Source organism: Oncorhynchus mykiss, chromosome 10 (genome assembly GCF_057628025.1).
Source record: "Oncorhynchus mykiss isolate SJ-2025 chromosome 10, ASM5762802v1, whole genome shotgun sequence".
In the NCBI taxonomy this organism is placed as follows: Eukaryota; Metazoa; Chordata; class Actinopteri; order Salmoniformes; family Salmonidae; genus Oncorhynchus; species Oncorhynchus mykiss.
In genome coordinates, this window is record NC_143031.1 from 63,308,484 (window position 1) to 63,325,551 (window position 17,068).

General features: G+C 44.5%; 1 protein-coding gene across 4 annotated transcripts; it reads right to left on the reverse strand.

Moving 5' to 3' along the window:
* Positions 1-139: 139 nt before the first annotated feature.
* LOC110533180 (tudor domain-containing protein 7B) lies at positions 140-17,068 on the reverse strand. Of its 4 annotated transcripts, none has more exons than XM_036933593.2 (20): positions 16,943-17,068; positions 15,963-16,171; positions 15,482-15,629; positions 14,982-15,219; positions 14,710-14,762; positions 14,181-14,422; positions 13,201-13,977; positions 12,852-12,988; positions 12,383-12,572; positions 10,554-10,665; positions 9,928-10,133; positions 8,044-8,178; positions 7,831-7,914; positions 7,494-7,628; positions 7,225-7,329; positions 5,138-5,554; positions 2,008-2,129; positions 1,582-1,742; positions 1,225-1,346; positions 140-970 (listed from the first exon to the last, which is right to left on the reverse strand). In XM_036933593.2, the coding sequence occupies exons 2-20, from the start codon at positions 16,161-16,163 to the stop codon at positions 872-874; spliced, it is 3,684 nt and encodes a 1,227-aa protein (XP_036789488.2). In that variant the 5' UTR covers positions 16,164-16,171; positions 16,943-17,068; the 3' UTR covers positions 140-871. The 4 variants fall into 4 exon arrangements, with proteins under 4 accessions (XP_036789488.2, XP_036789486.2, XP_036789487.2 ...); XM_036933591.2 differs by having other exon boundaries at positions 14,710-14,792; XM_036933592.2 differs by having other exon boundaries at positions 14,710-14,792; positions 16,387-16,950.

Sequence of the window (17,068 nt, forward strand, 5' to 3'; positions counted from 1 at the left end):
TTCGTCTTTGAATACAATTTCGTATATTTTTTAAATTTATCTAAATTCATAACACAACTCTCCTGTCATATTCCACTCACGGTATAAACAGCTTAGTAGCTGTTATTGGTAATGAATATTACAATGTATAACAAAGTTGTGCTTTTTAATTAACAATTTATTCAGCCAAGTCTACATTCATCCATTTGAGCCACTTCCTTCAAAAGTAAAGTTAGTAATGTGGGATATCACACACAAAAAGCAAAATAAGTGTCAAAGTCAAATAAATTTCACGCATTTCAAAAGTCAAGGTATTGAACAACAAATTACATACAATTGACTTAAATATATTTAAACTAAAATAATAATTTAAGTAAAAGGCAAAAAAAATCACAAGTTAGGACAAACAACTTAAAAGAGATCAACTGCAAAACCAAAAGTTGGCGATGAATAATAACTAAATCAGTAAAGAACTTTCTACGCAAAGTATTTGACAGTAGATTGAAACTGAACAATAAAGGACACTTTTTTTACATTACACTTGAACGACATACCCTGCTAAGGAGATCAATGGGGTGGGTACTGTTGTTTAATACCTGTCTCTATATACACACACACACACACACAGCAAATAGATTCACCCCCCCATACGATAAGAAAAATCAGTTCTATGCTTCACACAGTGCTAAGCTGATAGACTGAGCTCCTGCATAAATTCAGGCTCCCCAATGACCTGGGACACTCTGGCAGATCTTTGTGACCTTCTGGAATAAGTGAACGGGATACCAACAGTTATATGCTACAGCCAGTGGTGTGCATCATTTCAGCATATGTGATATACTCTGGCAGAGTTTAACAACAGTCTTATGTGGTCTGTCTGTCCAGTCCGGTTCTACGCGGCGGTACTCTGCTCCTCTGGAAAGTCAGCCATGATGTTGTGGACCCAGATGTCTGTCTCCTCCCGAGAAGTGTCCACCAGGTACACTATCATCTTGGAGCATAACGGAAATAAGTCAGTGTTTACATCCAAAATGGCACCCGATTCCCTATGTAGTGCACTGCTTTTGACCAGGGCCCATGGTTGTCTGAAACAGACCCTGGTCAAAAGCAAATTCATTTGCTTTTGTAAGGAATAGGGTGCCATTTCAGAGACAACCAGTGACTGTGCTATCCTTTTTGAAATTTGTGTTGCTACTGGCTATATGTATTTTTGTCATTCTCAAATAAATTCAATAAATCAATCACCTTCCTGTCCCAGGGAAGCTCAGCCTCCACCACACACTCCACCTGGGCCACCAGGGGCTTCTTCTCTACGTGGTTCCGGAACACAATGGACGCCGCCTCCGACCACACACACTGCTCCACGCCTGGAGAGGGAAGAGGGTTTATTTGATTTTATTAAATCTTTATTTATCCAAGTTTGTCTGATTGTCTTTTTTTTGTTTGTGTCTTTTGCAAGAAGTGTTCACGATAGCCGCAGAGGTTAGAGATCAACATGATAGAAATAAACTACAAGTCACCAGTCAGACTATTCCAACAGAGAATTGCATGTCTGACACACATTCATTATATGCAGGGTATTACCCATTTTCCTGTACTCACCAGCCAGTTGTGCGGGGATTCCCTGGAAGGGCAGCTGTCTGAATGACTCAATGAGGGGCTGAAGCAGGGTGCAGCTAACCAGCTCGTGTTTACCATAGTCCAGCTCGTACACAGACACCAGGCCGCTGGACAGAACCCTATTCACCAGCACACGGTGCCAACTGTGGGCACAGGGAGAGGTCAGAGGTCATACAGACCCCAGGCGGTTGGAGAGAACACCCTTGACCAACAGCGTCAACTGCGAGGGAAAAGGGTGAACTAAACATTCATGCATTTACTTGACACATTTGAAGTTGATATAGTTGCCTCAGCCATGTGAAAACAACACAAAACCCATAAATCATCTAGGACTAAAAACACGATAAAGTCAACATTGGTATGAAACCAAAACTGTGGAGGCCTCCAAAACCTAATCTGTCCACTCACTTATGGTCCACCTTGGCGGCGTAGACCTCTCCTTTCTGTACATCTCCGGGCCCCGGCGTCTCCTCCCTCTGGTTGTAGTAAAGGACCATCTCTCCCATCAGCACCACCAGCTTGTACAGGTCCTGAGTTTGATTTGACACATTTCAAATATACTGAACACAAATTTAAAAACATAACATGCAAGGAGTTACAGTTCATATGAGAAAAATCAGTCAATTTAAATAAATTCATTAGGCACTAATCTATGGATTTCGCATGACTAGGAATACAGATATGCATTGATTGGTCACAGATGCCAAAAAAAAAAAAAAAAAAAAAAAAAAAAAAAGGGATCTCAGGGATCACAGTATTTTGTGCATTCAAATTTCCATGGATAAAATGCAATTGTGTTCGTTGTCCTTAGCTTCTGCCTGCCCATACTATAACCCCACCATGGGGTACTCTGTTCACAACGTTATCAGCAAACCGCTCGCCCCCACACCATGCCATACACGTGGTCTGCGGTTGTGAGGCCGGGTGGACGTACTGCCAAATTTTCGAAAACGACATTTGAGTCAGCTTATGGTAGAGAAACTAAAATTAAATTATCTGGTAACAGACATTCCTGCAGTCAGTGTGCCAATTGCACGCTCCCTCAACTTGACACTTCTGCACCTTTAACTGCACCTTTTAGAGCGGCCTTTCATTGTCCCCCTGAACAAGTTGGATCTGTGTAATGATCATGCTGTTTAAATCAGCTTCTCGATATGCCACCTCTGTCAGGTGGATTATCATGGCAAAGGAGAAACGCTCACTAACAGGGATGTAAACAAATTTGTGCACAAAATTTGAGAGAAGCTTTTTTTTTTTTTTTACGTATGCAACATTTCTAGGATCTTATTTCAGCTCATGAAACATGGGACCAACACTTTACATGTTGCATATATATTTTTGTTCAGTGTATATAGTTGCCTCAGCCATGCAGGTTTTTTCTGGATCAAAAAAGTGGCTTAGGTGTTTGTTGAGCGTGGCAGGGGGGGCGTGTTCGACCTGGCTGACATTTTCTAACATTTGTCCATGGAGTGGAGACATTTTTGCAGTTTTAAAGCAAATTTCCTGCAATTCTATACATTTTTCCATGCAGCTGAGATAAATATTGCAGTTCACTGCAAATTTCATGCAATTATACATATTCTGCCTTGGAGCTAAAATATATATTTTTGCTGTTTTAAAGCTAATTACCTGTAATTCTACATTTTTTTTAATGGCTAATATGGTGTTCATTTGGACAAACAAAATAAAATATATACTACTATATTCATTGTTGTTTTAACTTTCAATTCTCCCGGTCTAGCTTTTATTTAGGGGATTGTCAGTACTCAAAGATTATATCCCCCAAAAAGATATAGCACCATTATCTTTTCTACATACTTTGTGGTTTTAGTCGTCTTCGTTCACACTGAAAGTAATACTTTTTTTTACAGTTTGGACTTCGGGCGGCCCTCCCGAGGATTTCATTGGCAGAGAAATCCCTGTCACGCGAGTTCAATAATACAGACTAAAATATACCAACACACGATCTCCAAGACCAAACAAAATCCATGTCTAAAGACTAAGCTACTCCATTAACCTCTCGTGTAGGGGGCAGTATTTTCACGTCCGGATGAAAAGTGTGTCCAAAGTAAACTGCCTGTTACTCAGGCCCAGAAGCTAGGATATGCATATAATTGGTAGATTTGGATAGAAAACACTAACGTTTCTAAAACTGTTAAAATTATGTCTGAGTATAACAGAACGGATATGGCAGGCGAAACCCTGAGGACAAACCCCCCCCCCCCAAAAAAAAACGTTTAAAAAAAATCAGCCTACCACTTTTTTCAATGGCTATCACTTTTATTATAAGGCGAAATCCTCCCAGATTGCAGTTCCTAGGGCTTCCAATAGATGTCAGTCTTAAGAAAGAGTTTCATGCTGACTTTTGGAAAAATGAGCCAGAAACTGTAGTTTTTCTAGGTGGCTCCCATTTTGGCTGTAGTGTTTCTAAGCGCGTGGAAGAGAATGCGTTCTTTGGTATTTTTTTCCGGTAAATACAATAACGATTCTCCGTCTTAAATTGTATTGTTTATTTACGTATTAGGGTACCTAAGGTTCGATTATAAACGTTGTTTGTAGAAGTTTATTAGTAATGTTTGGGATTCATTTTGTATGCATTTTGATGGAGGGAAACTGGGTGCCAGCTAAACTGAGTTTTTACGGATATGAAGGATATGGAGGACATTATCGAACAAAAGGACCATTTGTGATATAACTGGGACCTTTTGGAGTGCCAACAGAAGAAGATCAAAGGTAAGGCATTTATTATATGGCTATTTCTGACTTTGGTGGCGCACCTGCCTGGTTGAAATATGTTTTTCTTTTTATTTATTTATTTATTTATTTATTTTTTGAATTTTACCCCTTTTTCTCCCCAATTTCGTAGTATCCAATTGTGTAGTAGCTACTATCTTGTCTCATCGCTACAACTCCCGTACGGGCTCGGGAGAGACGAAGGTTGAAAGTCATGCGTTCTCCGATACACAACCAACCAAGCCGCTGCTTCTTTAACACAGCGCACATCCAACCCGGAACCGTGCACCTGGCCACCTTGGCTAGCGTACACTGCGCCCAGCCCGCCACAGGAGTCGCTGGTGCGCGATGAGACAAGGACACCCCTACCGACCAAGCCCTCCCTAACCCGGGCGACGCTAGGCCAATTGTGCGTCGCCCCACGGACCTCCCGGTCGCGGCCGGTTACGACAGAGCCTGGGCACGAACCCAGGACTCTGATGGCACAGCTGGCGCTGCAGTACAGCGCCCTTAACCACTGCGCCACCCGGGAGGCCCTTGAAATATGTTTTTCATGCTTTTTGTATGCGGGGCGCTGTCCTCAGATAATCGCATGGTGTGCTTTCGCTGTAAAGCCTTTTTGAAATCTGACACAGTGGCTGGATTAACAAGAAGTTAAGCTTTATTTTGATGTATTACACTTGGCACAAATGGCACCCTTTTCCTTACATAGTGTGCTACTTTTGTGCAAATGTAGTGCACCATGTAGGGAATAGGGTGCCATTTGGGATGCACCAGCCCTTGACAGCTCTCTTGAACTGGTTACCTGCCATGGCTGCAGCACAAAGTGTCCCGGGTGACAGGCCACAGACACGTAGACGTCCATGTTCTGGCCCGCCTGGGGAAGCTCCAAGAGAGGGGGCAGCACCAGCTGCTTCTCTCCCCAACCGGAGGTGACCAAAGTGGGGTTTGACATGTCCCCGGCACCATCCAGAGGGCTGGGGGTGTTGGTGGAGATAGGGATAGGGCTGCAGGCTGGGCTGTCGAGGGTAAGCTGATCCACCATGTTGGCGACCACGGTGTCGAGGAAACTGAGGGTAGGGAGGCCGTCCTTCTGGGGTCCGGGTTGCTTCCATAGGTCAGAGGTGGCCATCTGGTGATTAACACTGTTGGTGACATCCTGGGAGCCCTTAGAGGTAAACAGGTAGATGTGCACCAGCTTGTCCTCGTCCAGCGTCGAGATCTATAGAAAATGAGAGGGTTGAAAATTGCTTGGACATGGACATGACATAGGAGAATTAATAACATTCCATTCTAAAGTTCAGCTTGGAGAGCTACAGTGCAAACGAGAGTTAGAAAGCTTGAAGATCTAACAGTACAGAAGGAAAATCAATCCTTCATTTTATGAAGCTTTCTCCTTTACAAACTGCTTTTATATATAGGTGAAGAGAGGGTTAAAAATCAGTCCAAGTTAGAGGCTTTCACGCAAAACATTTTTTTTTATGATTCACAAGTTCGACATTCCAGTGTGCCTACTTTCAGTTTGTGGCTTCTGAAAGCTGATGAAAGCTATGCTAATGAGGACAACTCTGTGGCCCAATTCTTCCATTGCGCCAGCTGTGGATCACACCTGCTTCTAATGTCTAATCAACTCTTGTCTGTCTATGCATCACTTTTTTCAAGCATTATATATTGCTGCTCGAGGCAAGCAAATTCAATAGTTCTGTGTCTAAAAATGTGCCGACTGCAGTTTCCTCCCAAAATACATTCTGAACATTCTGTTCAGTTAGCTGTTACCACACCTGCAGTACAAAAACGGTTGATACAGAGCACTCGGGAAGTATTCAGACCGCTTCACTTTCTCCACATTTTGTTACATTACAGCCTTATTCTAAAATGGATTAAATAGTAACGGTTTTTCCCTCAATCTACACACAACACCCCATAATGACAAATCAAAAACAGGTTTTTAGAAATAGAATAGAAGAGTGGCTTCTGTCTGGCCACTTTACGGTAAAGGCCTGATTGATGGAGTACTGCAGAGATGGTTGTCCTTCTGGAAGGTTCTCCAATCTCCACAGAGAAACTCTAGAGCTCTGTCAGAGTGACCATCGGATTCTTGGTCACCTCCCTGACCAAGGCCCTTCTCCCCCAATTGCTCAGTTTGGCTGGGCGGACAGATCTAGGAAGAGTCTTGGTGGTTCCAAACTTCTTCCATTTAAGGATGATGGAGGCCACTGTGTTCTTGGGGACCTTCAATGCCTCGGCACAATCCCGTCTCGGAGCGCTATGGACAATTCCTTCGACCTCATGCTTCGTTACTGTTGTTAAGCACGGTCAACTGTGGGACCTTATATAGACAGGTGTGTGCCTTTACAAATCATGTCCAATCAATTGAATTTACCACAGGTGGACTCCAATCAAGTTGTAGAAACATGTCAAGGATGATCAATGGAAACGGGATGCACCTGAACTCAATTTCAAGTCTTATAGCAAAGGGTCTGAATACTTATGTAAATAAGGTAAGTCTTTTTTATCAATTTGCACACAAAAAAACAAACTGTTTTCACTTTATCATTATGGGATAGTGTGTGTAGATTGATGAGGGAAAAAACAATTTCATCAATTTTTGAATAAGGCTGTAATGTAACAAAATGTGGACAAAGTCAAGGGATCTGAATACTTTAATTGGATCTGTGTGTGTGATTGACATACCTTCACGCTACAGTCCATAGAGTTGAGTACAGCACCTCTAAGCCAGAGAACAGCCTCATATATACTTTAATTGGATCTGTGTGTATATGATTGACATACCTTCATGCTACAGTCCATAAAGTTGAGTACAGCACCTCTAAGCCAGAGAACAGCCTCATATATACTTTAATTGGATCTGTGTGTATATGATTGACATACCTTCATGCTACAGTCCATAGAGTTGAGTACAGCACCTCTAAGCCAGAGAACAGCCTCAGGAGTCCAGACCCCCACCTCCAGCTCTACCAGACAACACTTGATCGCCTAGGAAGAAAGTAGTATACTTTAATATCCCATAGGGACATTTACTTGCGACAATGTAAAGGAACGCATGGTGTACAGATAACCTATCGCAAACTGTACATCAGACAACAGGAGAGAACACAAGGGATCAATCATCAATTAAGCCAGGGGTCTTTCCGTCCAACCTGTGGTGGGATGACCATGAGCTCGTGCAGGAACGAAGGAGGGATCTCTCTCAGCTCTATGACCTCTACAGAGGCCGGGACTCCCAGGTCCACAAATTTGATATCTAGCACTCTGCTACCATGGAGGTTGGTGATCTGACAGGGATACAGACATACTGTTTGGTTAAAGCAAGCACAGCGCAAAATATAACAGAGCAGAGAATTGGTTTGTAACGCATTAGATTTCACTAATTTATTTATGGGGTGAAAATATATGTCAGAGAACATCCCTTTGGGATAAGTGTTCCTTCCATGTCCCCAAGTCTTCCCCCATGTAGTTTATTCTCTAGTCTCCTACCTCTACTCTGGACCACCTTCCTTTGTACCGGGCCAGGCAGCACTTCCCACAGAACGGAGTGGACACCAAAGACTCTGACGTCACCTGGAAAAGAGACGATCAACAACATATTGTAAATCCCATAACATTATTAGGCTGTGTGTGTAACAGCAATCCCCCCCCCCCCCAAAAAGAAAACAGAATGGTGTAACTATCCCAACTGTCTTCGTGTACCTGGGTTATGAAGAAGGCCTCGATCTTATCCAGGATCTCATTGAGCTTGACCCGACCTCGGGAGGGCAACTGGCAGAAGATGGTTCCGTCAGAACACACGTTGGTCACAGACACATTCATATAGGTACTGTTGACCTGGAGGAGAAACCAGACACATTCATATAAACTCAGCAAAAAAAAGAAACGTCCCTTTTTCAGGACCTTGTCTTTCAAAGATAATTCATAAAACTTCACAGATCTTCATTGTAAACTGTTTAAAAACTGTTTCCCATGCTTGTTCAATGAACCATAAACAATTAATGAACATGCACCTGTGGAACAGTCATTAAGACACCAACAGTTTACAGACGGCAATTAATGTCACAGTTATGAAAACTTAGGACACTAAAGAGGCCTTTCTACTGACTCTGAAAAAACACCAAAAGAAAGAAGCCCAAGGTCCCTGCTCATCTGCGTGAACGTGCCTTATGCAAGTGTAACAACACCTGCACAGGATCGGTACATTCGAACATCACACCTGCAGGACAGGTACAGGGTGGCGAAAACAACTGCCCGAGTTACACCAGGAACGCACAATCCCTCCATCAGTGCTCAGACTGTCCGCAATAGGCTGGGAGAGGCTGGACTGAGGGCTTGTAGGCCTGTTGTAAGGCAGGACCTCACCGGCAACGTCACCTATGGGCACAAACCCACCGTCGCTGGACCAGACAGGACTGGCAAAAAGTGCTCTTCTCTGACGAGTTGCGGTTTTGTCTCACGAGGGGTGATGGTCGGATTCGCGTTTATCGTCAAAGGAGTGAGCATTACACCGAGGCCTGTACTCTGGAGCAGGATCGATTTGGAGGTGGAGGGTCCGTCATGGTCTGGGGCGGTGTGTCATAGCGTCATCGGACTGAGCTTGTTGTCATTGCAGGCAATCTCAATGCTGTGCGTTACAGGGAAGACATCCTCCTCCCTCATGTGGTACCCTTCCTGCAGGCTCATCCTAACATGACCCTCCAGCATGACAATGCCACTAGCCATACTGCTCGTTCTATATGTGATTTCTTGCAAGACAGGAATGTCAGTGTTCTGCCATGGCCAGCGAATAGCCCGGATCTCAATCCCATTGAGCACGTCTGGGAACTGTTGGATCGGAGGGTGAGGGCTAGGGCCACCCCCCCCCCCAGAAATGTCTGGGAACTTGCAGGTGCCTTGGTGGAAGAGTTTGGTAACATCTCACAACGAACTGGCAAATCTGGTGCAGTCCATGAGGAGATGCATTGCAGTACTTAATGCAGCTGGTGGCCACACCAGATACTGACGGTTACTTTTGATTTTGACCCCCCCCCCTTTGTTCAGGGACAAAGTGTTCAATTTCTGTTAGTCAGATGTCTGTGGAACTTGTTCAGTTTATGTCTCAGTTGTTGAATCTTGTTATCTTCATACAAATATTTACACGTTAAGTTTGCTGAAAATAAACAGTTGACAGTGAGAGGACATTTATTTTTTTGCTGAGTTTAGGTACTGTTGACATGGAAGAGAAACCAGACACATTCAAACTCCATACTTAAGAAATAAGGGATAACATGGCACTACATATTCATGAACGCCTAACTGAGAATAAACCCTCATTACAGTGAGATTTTGGTAGATTACTTAACACGGTAAGAGAAAACAGGATGGGAACGCATGCATTTCAGATGGATGAAGGACAGAACACAATATTACATGTGCTACCTACTGCCGGTGTGCCATAGAACAAGGCCATTAACCTGGAAATGTGCTCCAGTCCAAGGCTGACCCTGTGCTGCTCTCAGCATGCTGTCTCCACGTCCTTTCCATGCAAATTGATCAAATGTGCATTTAAAGGAAAAATGGATACTCTAGAAAACCTATAACAACCTGTAAAGGGTTCTCCATGGCCTTGTCCTGCAGAGCCTTGAGGCAGACAACATTGATGTTGACCTCATCATCGTGCGACGTGTCGTAGAGCACCACCTGGGGCGGGTCAGCGTCGTGCTGCAGCAGCTCCACAAGGAGGATCTTACCTACGGCCAGGGACTCCAGGGTCTGCAGCACAGAGAGCTCCGAGCTGAACTGCTCCAGACCTACACGCAGAGAGGGAGACGCAGAGAGGGAGACGCAGAGAGGGAGACGCAGAGAGGGAGACGCAGAGAGGGAGACGCAGAGAGGGAGAAAGATGGTGACAGCAGCGTGAGGGAGAGAGAGAAGAGAGCGAGAAATATGGGAGAGAAAGAGATGGAAAAAGAGCGAGAGCGATTAAAATGAACCTCTTGCCCCATATTACACCCCCGATGTACTTAGATTTGAGAGGATCCCTAAAGGACAAAGAAAGCGGATTAAACACACCAGAACGTGGAATACCACTAACTGTAGTGACGTGTAAATAAACATTACATTTAGCTAACTGCTTGTATTCTCCATCACACAAACTAATTATTTTCATGGACACACTGTAGTTGCGATGCTCAGAAGAGACGGGGGAAATGGGAGTTGAACTTGGTTACCAGCTAGTGTACAAGTAGTCGCCTGGAAGGGCAGCTTGAGGAAGTCTTTCTGCAGCTCCAGTAGTTTGGTTCTACTGAGGACCTCAGAGAAGCCATGGTCCACGTAGTACACCTGTAGAGCAACAACAACAGTTTGGTTATAAACAGGGCCTTGAACTTTCTGTGGATTGAAAACATTCAAGGTACAGTCTTCTAGTAGTACACCTGCACGGCTGGTTACTGAGAAAACAGGATGTTTAAGTTGTCCACTTAAAACACCTGAGGGGCGACAAATCTGGTTAAACACAGGGCCATGTAGGTGATGTGGACTGGACACCTGTAACTAAGTCTAGCATAGGAAGGGCCAATAAAACATCCTCATTATTTCCTGCTTCCCATGATTATTATTTTTCACACTATACTTTAACTTCTCTAGGGTAGGGGGCAGCATTTGGAATTTTGGATGAAAAGCATGCCCAAATTAAACTTCCTTCTACTCGGGCCCAGAAGATAGGATATGCATATAATTAGTATATTTGGATAGAAAACACTCAAGTTTCCAAAACTGTTAAAATAATGTATGTGAGTATAACAGAACTGATTTGGCAGGCAAAAACCTGAGAAATCCATTCAGGAAGTAGGATTTTTTGTTGTTGTTGTAGTTTTCTATTCAATGCCATTACAGTATCCATTGACTTAGGACTCAAATTGCAGTTCCTATGCCTTCCACTAGATGTCAACAGTCTTTAGAAATTGTTTCAGGCTTGTATTCTGAAAAATGAGTAAGAACAGTCTGAATGAGTGTCGTGTCACAGAGCTTTTTCATGCGCGCGACCGAGAGAGTGCCTTTCTTGTTTACCTTTTATATTGACGACGTTATTGTCTGGTTGAAATATTATCGATTATTTAGGCTAAAAACAACCTGAGGAATGAATATAAACATCGTTTGACATGTTTCTATGAACTTTACGGATACAATTTAGATTTTTTTGTCTGCTTGTTGTGACTGCGTTTGAGCCTGTGGATTACTGAAGAAAGCGCGAGCAAAACTGAGGTTTTCGGATATAAAGAGAGACTTTATCAAACAAAAGGAACATTTATTGAATAAATTAATGTCTTCTGAGTGCAAACATATGAAGATCATCAAAGGTAAGTGATTAATTTTCTCTTTCTGACTTGTGTAACTTCTACTTGGTTGGTTACTGTTTGTAATGATTTGTCTGCTGGGCTATGTTCTCAAATAATTGTAAGGTATGCTTTCGCCGTAAAGCATTTTTGAAATCTGACACAGTGGTTGGATTCACAAGAAGTTAATCTTTAAACCTATCTTTTCTGAATTTTTATAATGAGTATTTCTGTATTTGAATTTGGCGATCTGCAATATCACTGGATGTTGTCCAGGTGGGACGCTAGCATCCCACATACCCTAGAGGTTAAAATCCAACTAAAGAGTTGGCAGAAAAGTATCCTCATGAGGCCCTTCTAACCCATTACCACACACTTCTCTTTCTACTGCATTTTAATGTATTATTTTACCTTTATTTAACTAGGAAAGTCAGTGAAGAACAAGTGGGTTAACTGCCTTGTTCAGGGGCAGAACATCAGATTTGTACCTTGTCAGCTCGGGGATTTGATCTTGCAACCTTTCGGTTACTAGTCCAACGCTCTAACCACTAGGCCAATGTTTGTTCAACTTTTCACCCCCTAATCGTGTTTTTGGCTCAGTTCCCTGCAGCGCTTCACAAACCTATAGGGGAGATTTCCTAGATACCGGTTAAGCCTAGTCCTGGACTAAACATAACTTTCAATGGAGATTCTCATTGAGCTTGCCTCTCCAAGACTATCCTTACCTTGACTTTGTCGGTCATGACCTCACAGACTTGGGCCCTGACGACCTCCTCGCCCCCCTCCACTTTGACGGCCGCCAGTTCGCCAGCTGAGGGGAAGGGGAGGAGCCTCTGAGCGCTGAGCTGGCTGTAGACGGTACTCATGGATTCCTCCATTGTCTCCAGGGCCTGAGAGTAGCCCTCGCCTATGTACCTGAGTAAGAAGAGGAAAATTCCCATCATTTTCCGAAAGTGTTCAGGTTTTTCTGAAATCCAGGTTGGAGGATTTCCAGAAGCAACAGGAAATATTGCAGGGGAGGGAATCTTCTAAACAGGAAATTAGAGGCTTTAGGCTGCAAAATGCCCTGAAAAGTTAACGAAATGCCCTCGAAATTGCGGTGTCGAAGACAAAAAAAAAAAAAAAAAAAATCCCCTTAAATTTCACCAGAAATTTCTCAAAATAAATAGTAAAATGACCAAAGAAATAAGCTACCTGAGGATGACCTGGTCGGTGCTTCTTGCCTCCACCACCAGCACTGAGGGGAACTCCTCCTTGGGGAGCAGCAGAGGAGGAACCATGGGGGTGCTGTTGAGCTTATAACCCGACGGAGAAGACGGGGTGCTGCTCACCTGCATGTCCAAACAACACACCTTAATACAGTTGTGCCAATGTGTTCTCTACCAGTTTCTTCTACTGGACCCGGCTCATGTTATTTGGGAGGGAATCAATTTTGAGAGTCGATTCCCGACTTGAGGAATCTGAAATGACTCCGATATATGATCTCCTGAATAAATGATGAATAAATTAAATAACATTTCTGGAGTGGAACAGGCAGCCTTACCTTGGCCTTGTACTCGGTGGTGGGGCCGTAGAGGATGGCCTTCATCTTGTTGTCGGCCATGGGGTACTCCACGGTACAGATGTCTAGTAAGAGAGACAGGTTGGACAGGATGTCCTCTGGGAAGGGGACCTTGAAGGTCTCCTGGTAGAGCTTGGGGAGGGCGTGGGCCCACAGGCCGTGGCTATATTTAGACAGCAGCTCCTTCAGTCTGAGACGCGCCTCCTTAGGGATGCTCACCGCTGTAGGGGAGAGGGGGATTGGGGTGGTGGGGGTAGGGGAGGCCATCAGTGTGGGGGAGGTGAGGAAGGGAGGAGTAGCAGAGGTGGGGATGAGGGAGGGGGGAGTAGGGGAGGTGGGGGTAGTTGTTGGCTTCCATGAGGGCGAGGTGGAAGTAGGGGAGGGTCTCCACAAATTACAGGTGGGCGTAGGGAGTAGGTGGGAAGGAGAGGGATTCCACAAGGTAGAGGGGGCAGTTGGAGAGGTGGAGGTATGGGTCAGGGAGTGCTTCCACGAGGGGGCCGGTGGAGTGGGCAAGGTCTGACTCTGGTTCAAGGAGGGATTCCTCTGTGAGAAAAATAGAGGGGCCAGTTTCACTGGGTTGGCAGTGACTGGTTTGACTGGAGCGGTAGTGATGGGTTTGGCTAGGAGGGACGTGGCTGGTTTTACTGTATAAGGAGCCGTTGGGGGTTTGACTGGTGAGAGAGCAAGGCTGGGGGGTTTGGACTGAGGGGGGTACACCAGCCTATCTGCTCGATTGGTACTAACAGGCTTCTCAACCTGAAACACAAAGTGTCAAATCGATGCATCAAAGTGCATTTTTAAAGTACATAAAACACTACAGTAAAACAGTGCGACTTTCTAATGTTCTGTAAATCTGTGGGTAGGAGAAAGAAAGTGGTAACTATTCTATAATCTCAAAACATTTCCTTTTGTTGCTGATAGAAGGGAAACAAAGATATGATTTTCCACTAGATACTTACTAAGCAGATGTGTGTCCAGTTCTCCATGTCTATGACTGCTTGGCCAGGTAGGTCCTGTTTGTGCATGTCCCGGTACACAGAGGGCAGCTTGGAGAGCCACAGACCACTGCAGTACTTCTTCAGCACCTCAGAGATCCGATTCTGCACAACCTGGGGGTTGTAGTCTCCCGGCTGAAGGGCTTTGGGCGTCGGACGAGGGACGTTACTGATGGTAATGGAGAGAGCTGGGAAACTGGAGAGAGCTGGGAAATAGGATGAAACGATGGCATGTTATTAATACATAGTATACCAGCCACAGTCATGTTCAGTAGGGTTAAAACGGTTTCAAATGTTTTGTACAGTAACACTACCACCACTAAAGTGTTCAGAGGACACTAACCAGATGCCCTCCAGGGGGAGACATAGCATACACTTCCTAGGAGAAATATTCTTAGTCTGGGATTTCAGACAAAATCTCCACTATGAATCTGCTGTCATGCAATTAGCCAAATCTCCAACTGGAGAAAGATGGGTCCCACTTGAGACTTACCAGGAGCTTTTTGGGTGGTATTCGAAATCTGATGGTTGACTTGTTTCACCAGTCTAGAAGAAAAGGTACATTTCTTGACTGGTCTGAAGAAAGATAGAGGGATAGTAACATCTGGTGGTAGTATTTGAATGCAGAGAAGACATTTGTCAATAACATTAAATAAAATTACATTGAATACGGTATAACGTCACAAACCACCTACACCTTACACATTGGTGTGTGTTAATGCCCTCCACACCTCTCATACTAAAGCATGTGTTCCTTCCACTCACCTCTCACTCGGTTTCACCTGAGTGATGGGCTCCCTGTTCTGACTCTGTGGTGCCGGAGCAGGGGGGTTGGCCCGCTCGTCATGCTGGCTGTACATCTTCCTGATGTCTCCCCCAGCACTGAAGCCTCCACAGATGTTGTAGCTCCGCGGCCGTGAGGGTCCCATGGAGGAGTACGGCTGGCTCCAGCCAGAGCGCACTGGAGCACGGTCGGGCTGACGCAGGGACGTCCGAGGCTTCTCTGGAGACGAGGGGAGATATGGAAGGGGTAGATGTCAGTGATGATAGCATCCTGCTTCACTTTTTCACTCACTGATTTTATTCACATGTGCAAAAAATCAGGAGTGAGAGGAATATCATTTTTTGTCTGAAAGGCCCTTCCTTATACTTAGCTTTTTGTTGAAATTCAAGTTCTCAAAGGAATAGTAAACTGGGCCATCAAGGAAAGACATTCAGAAAAGAGCCATTCTCAGATGACGGAAACAAGGACAGACGAGACCTACCATAGAACACAAAATTTGAAGCCAATTTCGACCTCATCCGACAGTTCAGCATCTGGGATCTGCCAGGTGCCCTCTTGCTGGACTTCTGACGGGCGACCAGCTGAGCGATGTGGGCCGTTTCTTGACAGACTGCAGCGAAGCACATTATCTACAGGAGAAATATGGAGAGTACAAGCTCATACAAAGTGACACATATTGGCTTAAAACCTAAATCTGACTAGCTCAACTCTCCTCAAACTCCAAGAATGTCCTTCCTCCTGAAATGTGCACGTCTTCACTTCCCTTCATAGATTTAAAAGGAAAGTGGCCAATAGAAAAGGAACTGGCTGGTGTAAGGGATATGCTGCTTGCTCCTGCGGGGCACAGGCAGATTTCACACCTAGTCGGCTCCGGATTCAAACCAGCGACCTTTCGGTTACTGGCCCAGTGCTTTTTATCACTAGGCTACCATCCCCCCCGTTTATTGGGAGGTAGCCCTTACCTCCCCCATGCGATTCTCCATCCTGACCACGGAGGGGATACTGCGGAGGAAGCACTCCAGTGAAGGGTAACCCAGCTTTCGGTCAGGGATGAACTCCCCCGTCAGCGACCTGTATTCCCCCTGCAGCCGCGTGATGGACACCCCGTTCTTATTGGCCTGGAGGACAGCCCGGAGCATCTTCTTCATCAGATCGTCAGACATCCTGACACCTGGTCAGGAACATAATGAAGGCCGCTGTCAGTGTCAACACAAAATTAGTCCCGTTAACTACTTTGTATTACAGCGCCATTTTGTTCCTTCTTAAATACAAATAAACAAATGGAGCCAGCTTAAATTATGACTAGAATGAATGTCCAATCATTGCGCTAGATAGTCAAGACAGTTGTGTTCTACAGTCACCAAACACACAATTATACACACTTACCAAGTCTTCAACTACTGAGACATGTGCTAGCCAACTTAAATACTTGAGCTGCGGATATGTAGCTAAGTTGCCGTTGCCTAGAAATAACCAACTCAATAACTAGCTAGCTATACGGTTGCCCACTTAGGCTACAGCTTCCCAGTGTTTGTTGTTAGCCAACTAAACAAAAGTAGCGATTGCAGCAGAGATGTTTAGAAAGGTTACAAAAGTTTGCTTTGATTGTAGGTTGAACTGGATGAATAACGTTAGTGTGGCACTTGTCATGAGAGGCCGCCGATCTTTGGGCGGTCAAACATGTTTTTCAAAGTAACTTTTCCTATAAACATCCAATGTCAGTCCTTACACTATAATACTGTCTACGAATATGCTATACAGCCTTAACGTTGTTGGCGAAAACATGACAGCTAGCTAGCCAACGTCTGCTAACGTTAACTAGAAGTTATTGTAACGAAAGTACCCAGGCTTCAAACTAACGTTAGCTACATGGCTATTATTAACAGTCCAAGGACGTATAATACGTTGTATTTCATATTGGCTGGTTAGCCATACTGATTACCTGGGACTGTTATTAGCTTCAATCAATGAACAAACTTTGCTGAGTCACTGTCTCCCCAGAACTGTTCTCAAATGAACGTTCGCGCGCGAGGCGCCCACGTGCCCTCAAGTTCAGATGGTCAAATGT

Coding starts and splice junctions, on each gene's coding strand:
- LOC110533180 (XM_036933591.2), bottom strand. CDS start 16,163: ATGTCTGACGATCTGATGAAGAAGATGCTCCGGGCTGTCCTCCAGGCC. Junction 10,134..10,553: donor GACTACTTGTACACTAGCTG/GTAACCAAGTTC, acceptor CTCTGCGTGTAG/GTCTGGAGCAGTTCAGCTCG. Junction 1,743..2,007: donor GCCGCCAAGGTGGACCATAA/GTGAGTGGACAG, acceptor CTGTGCCCACAG/TTGGCACCGTGTGCTGGTGA.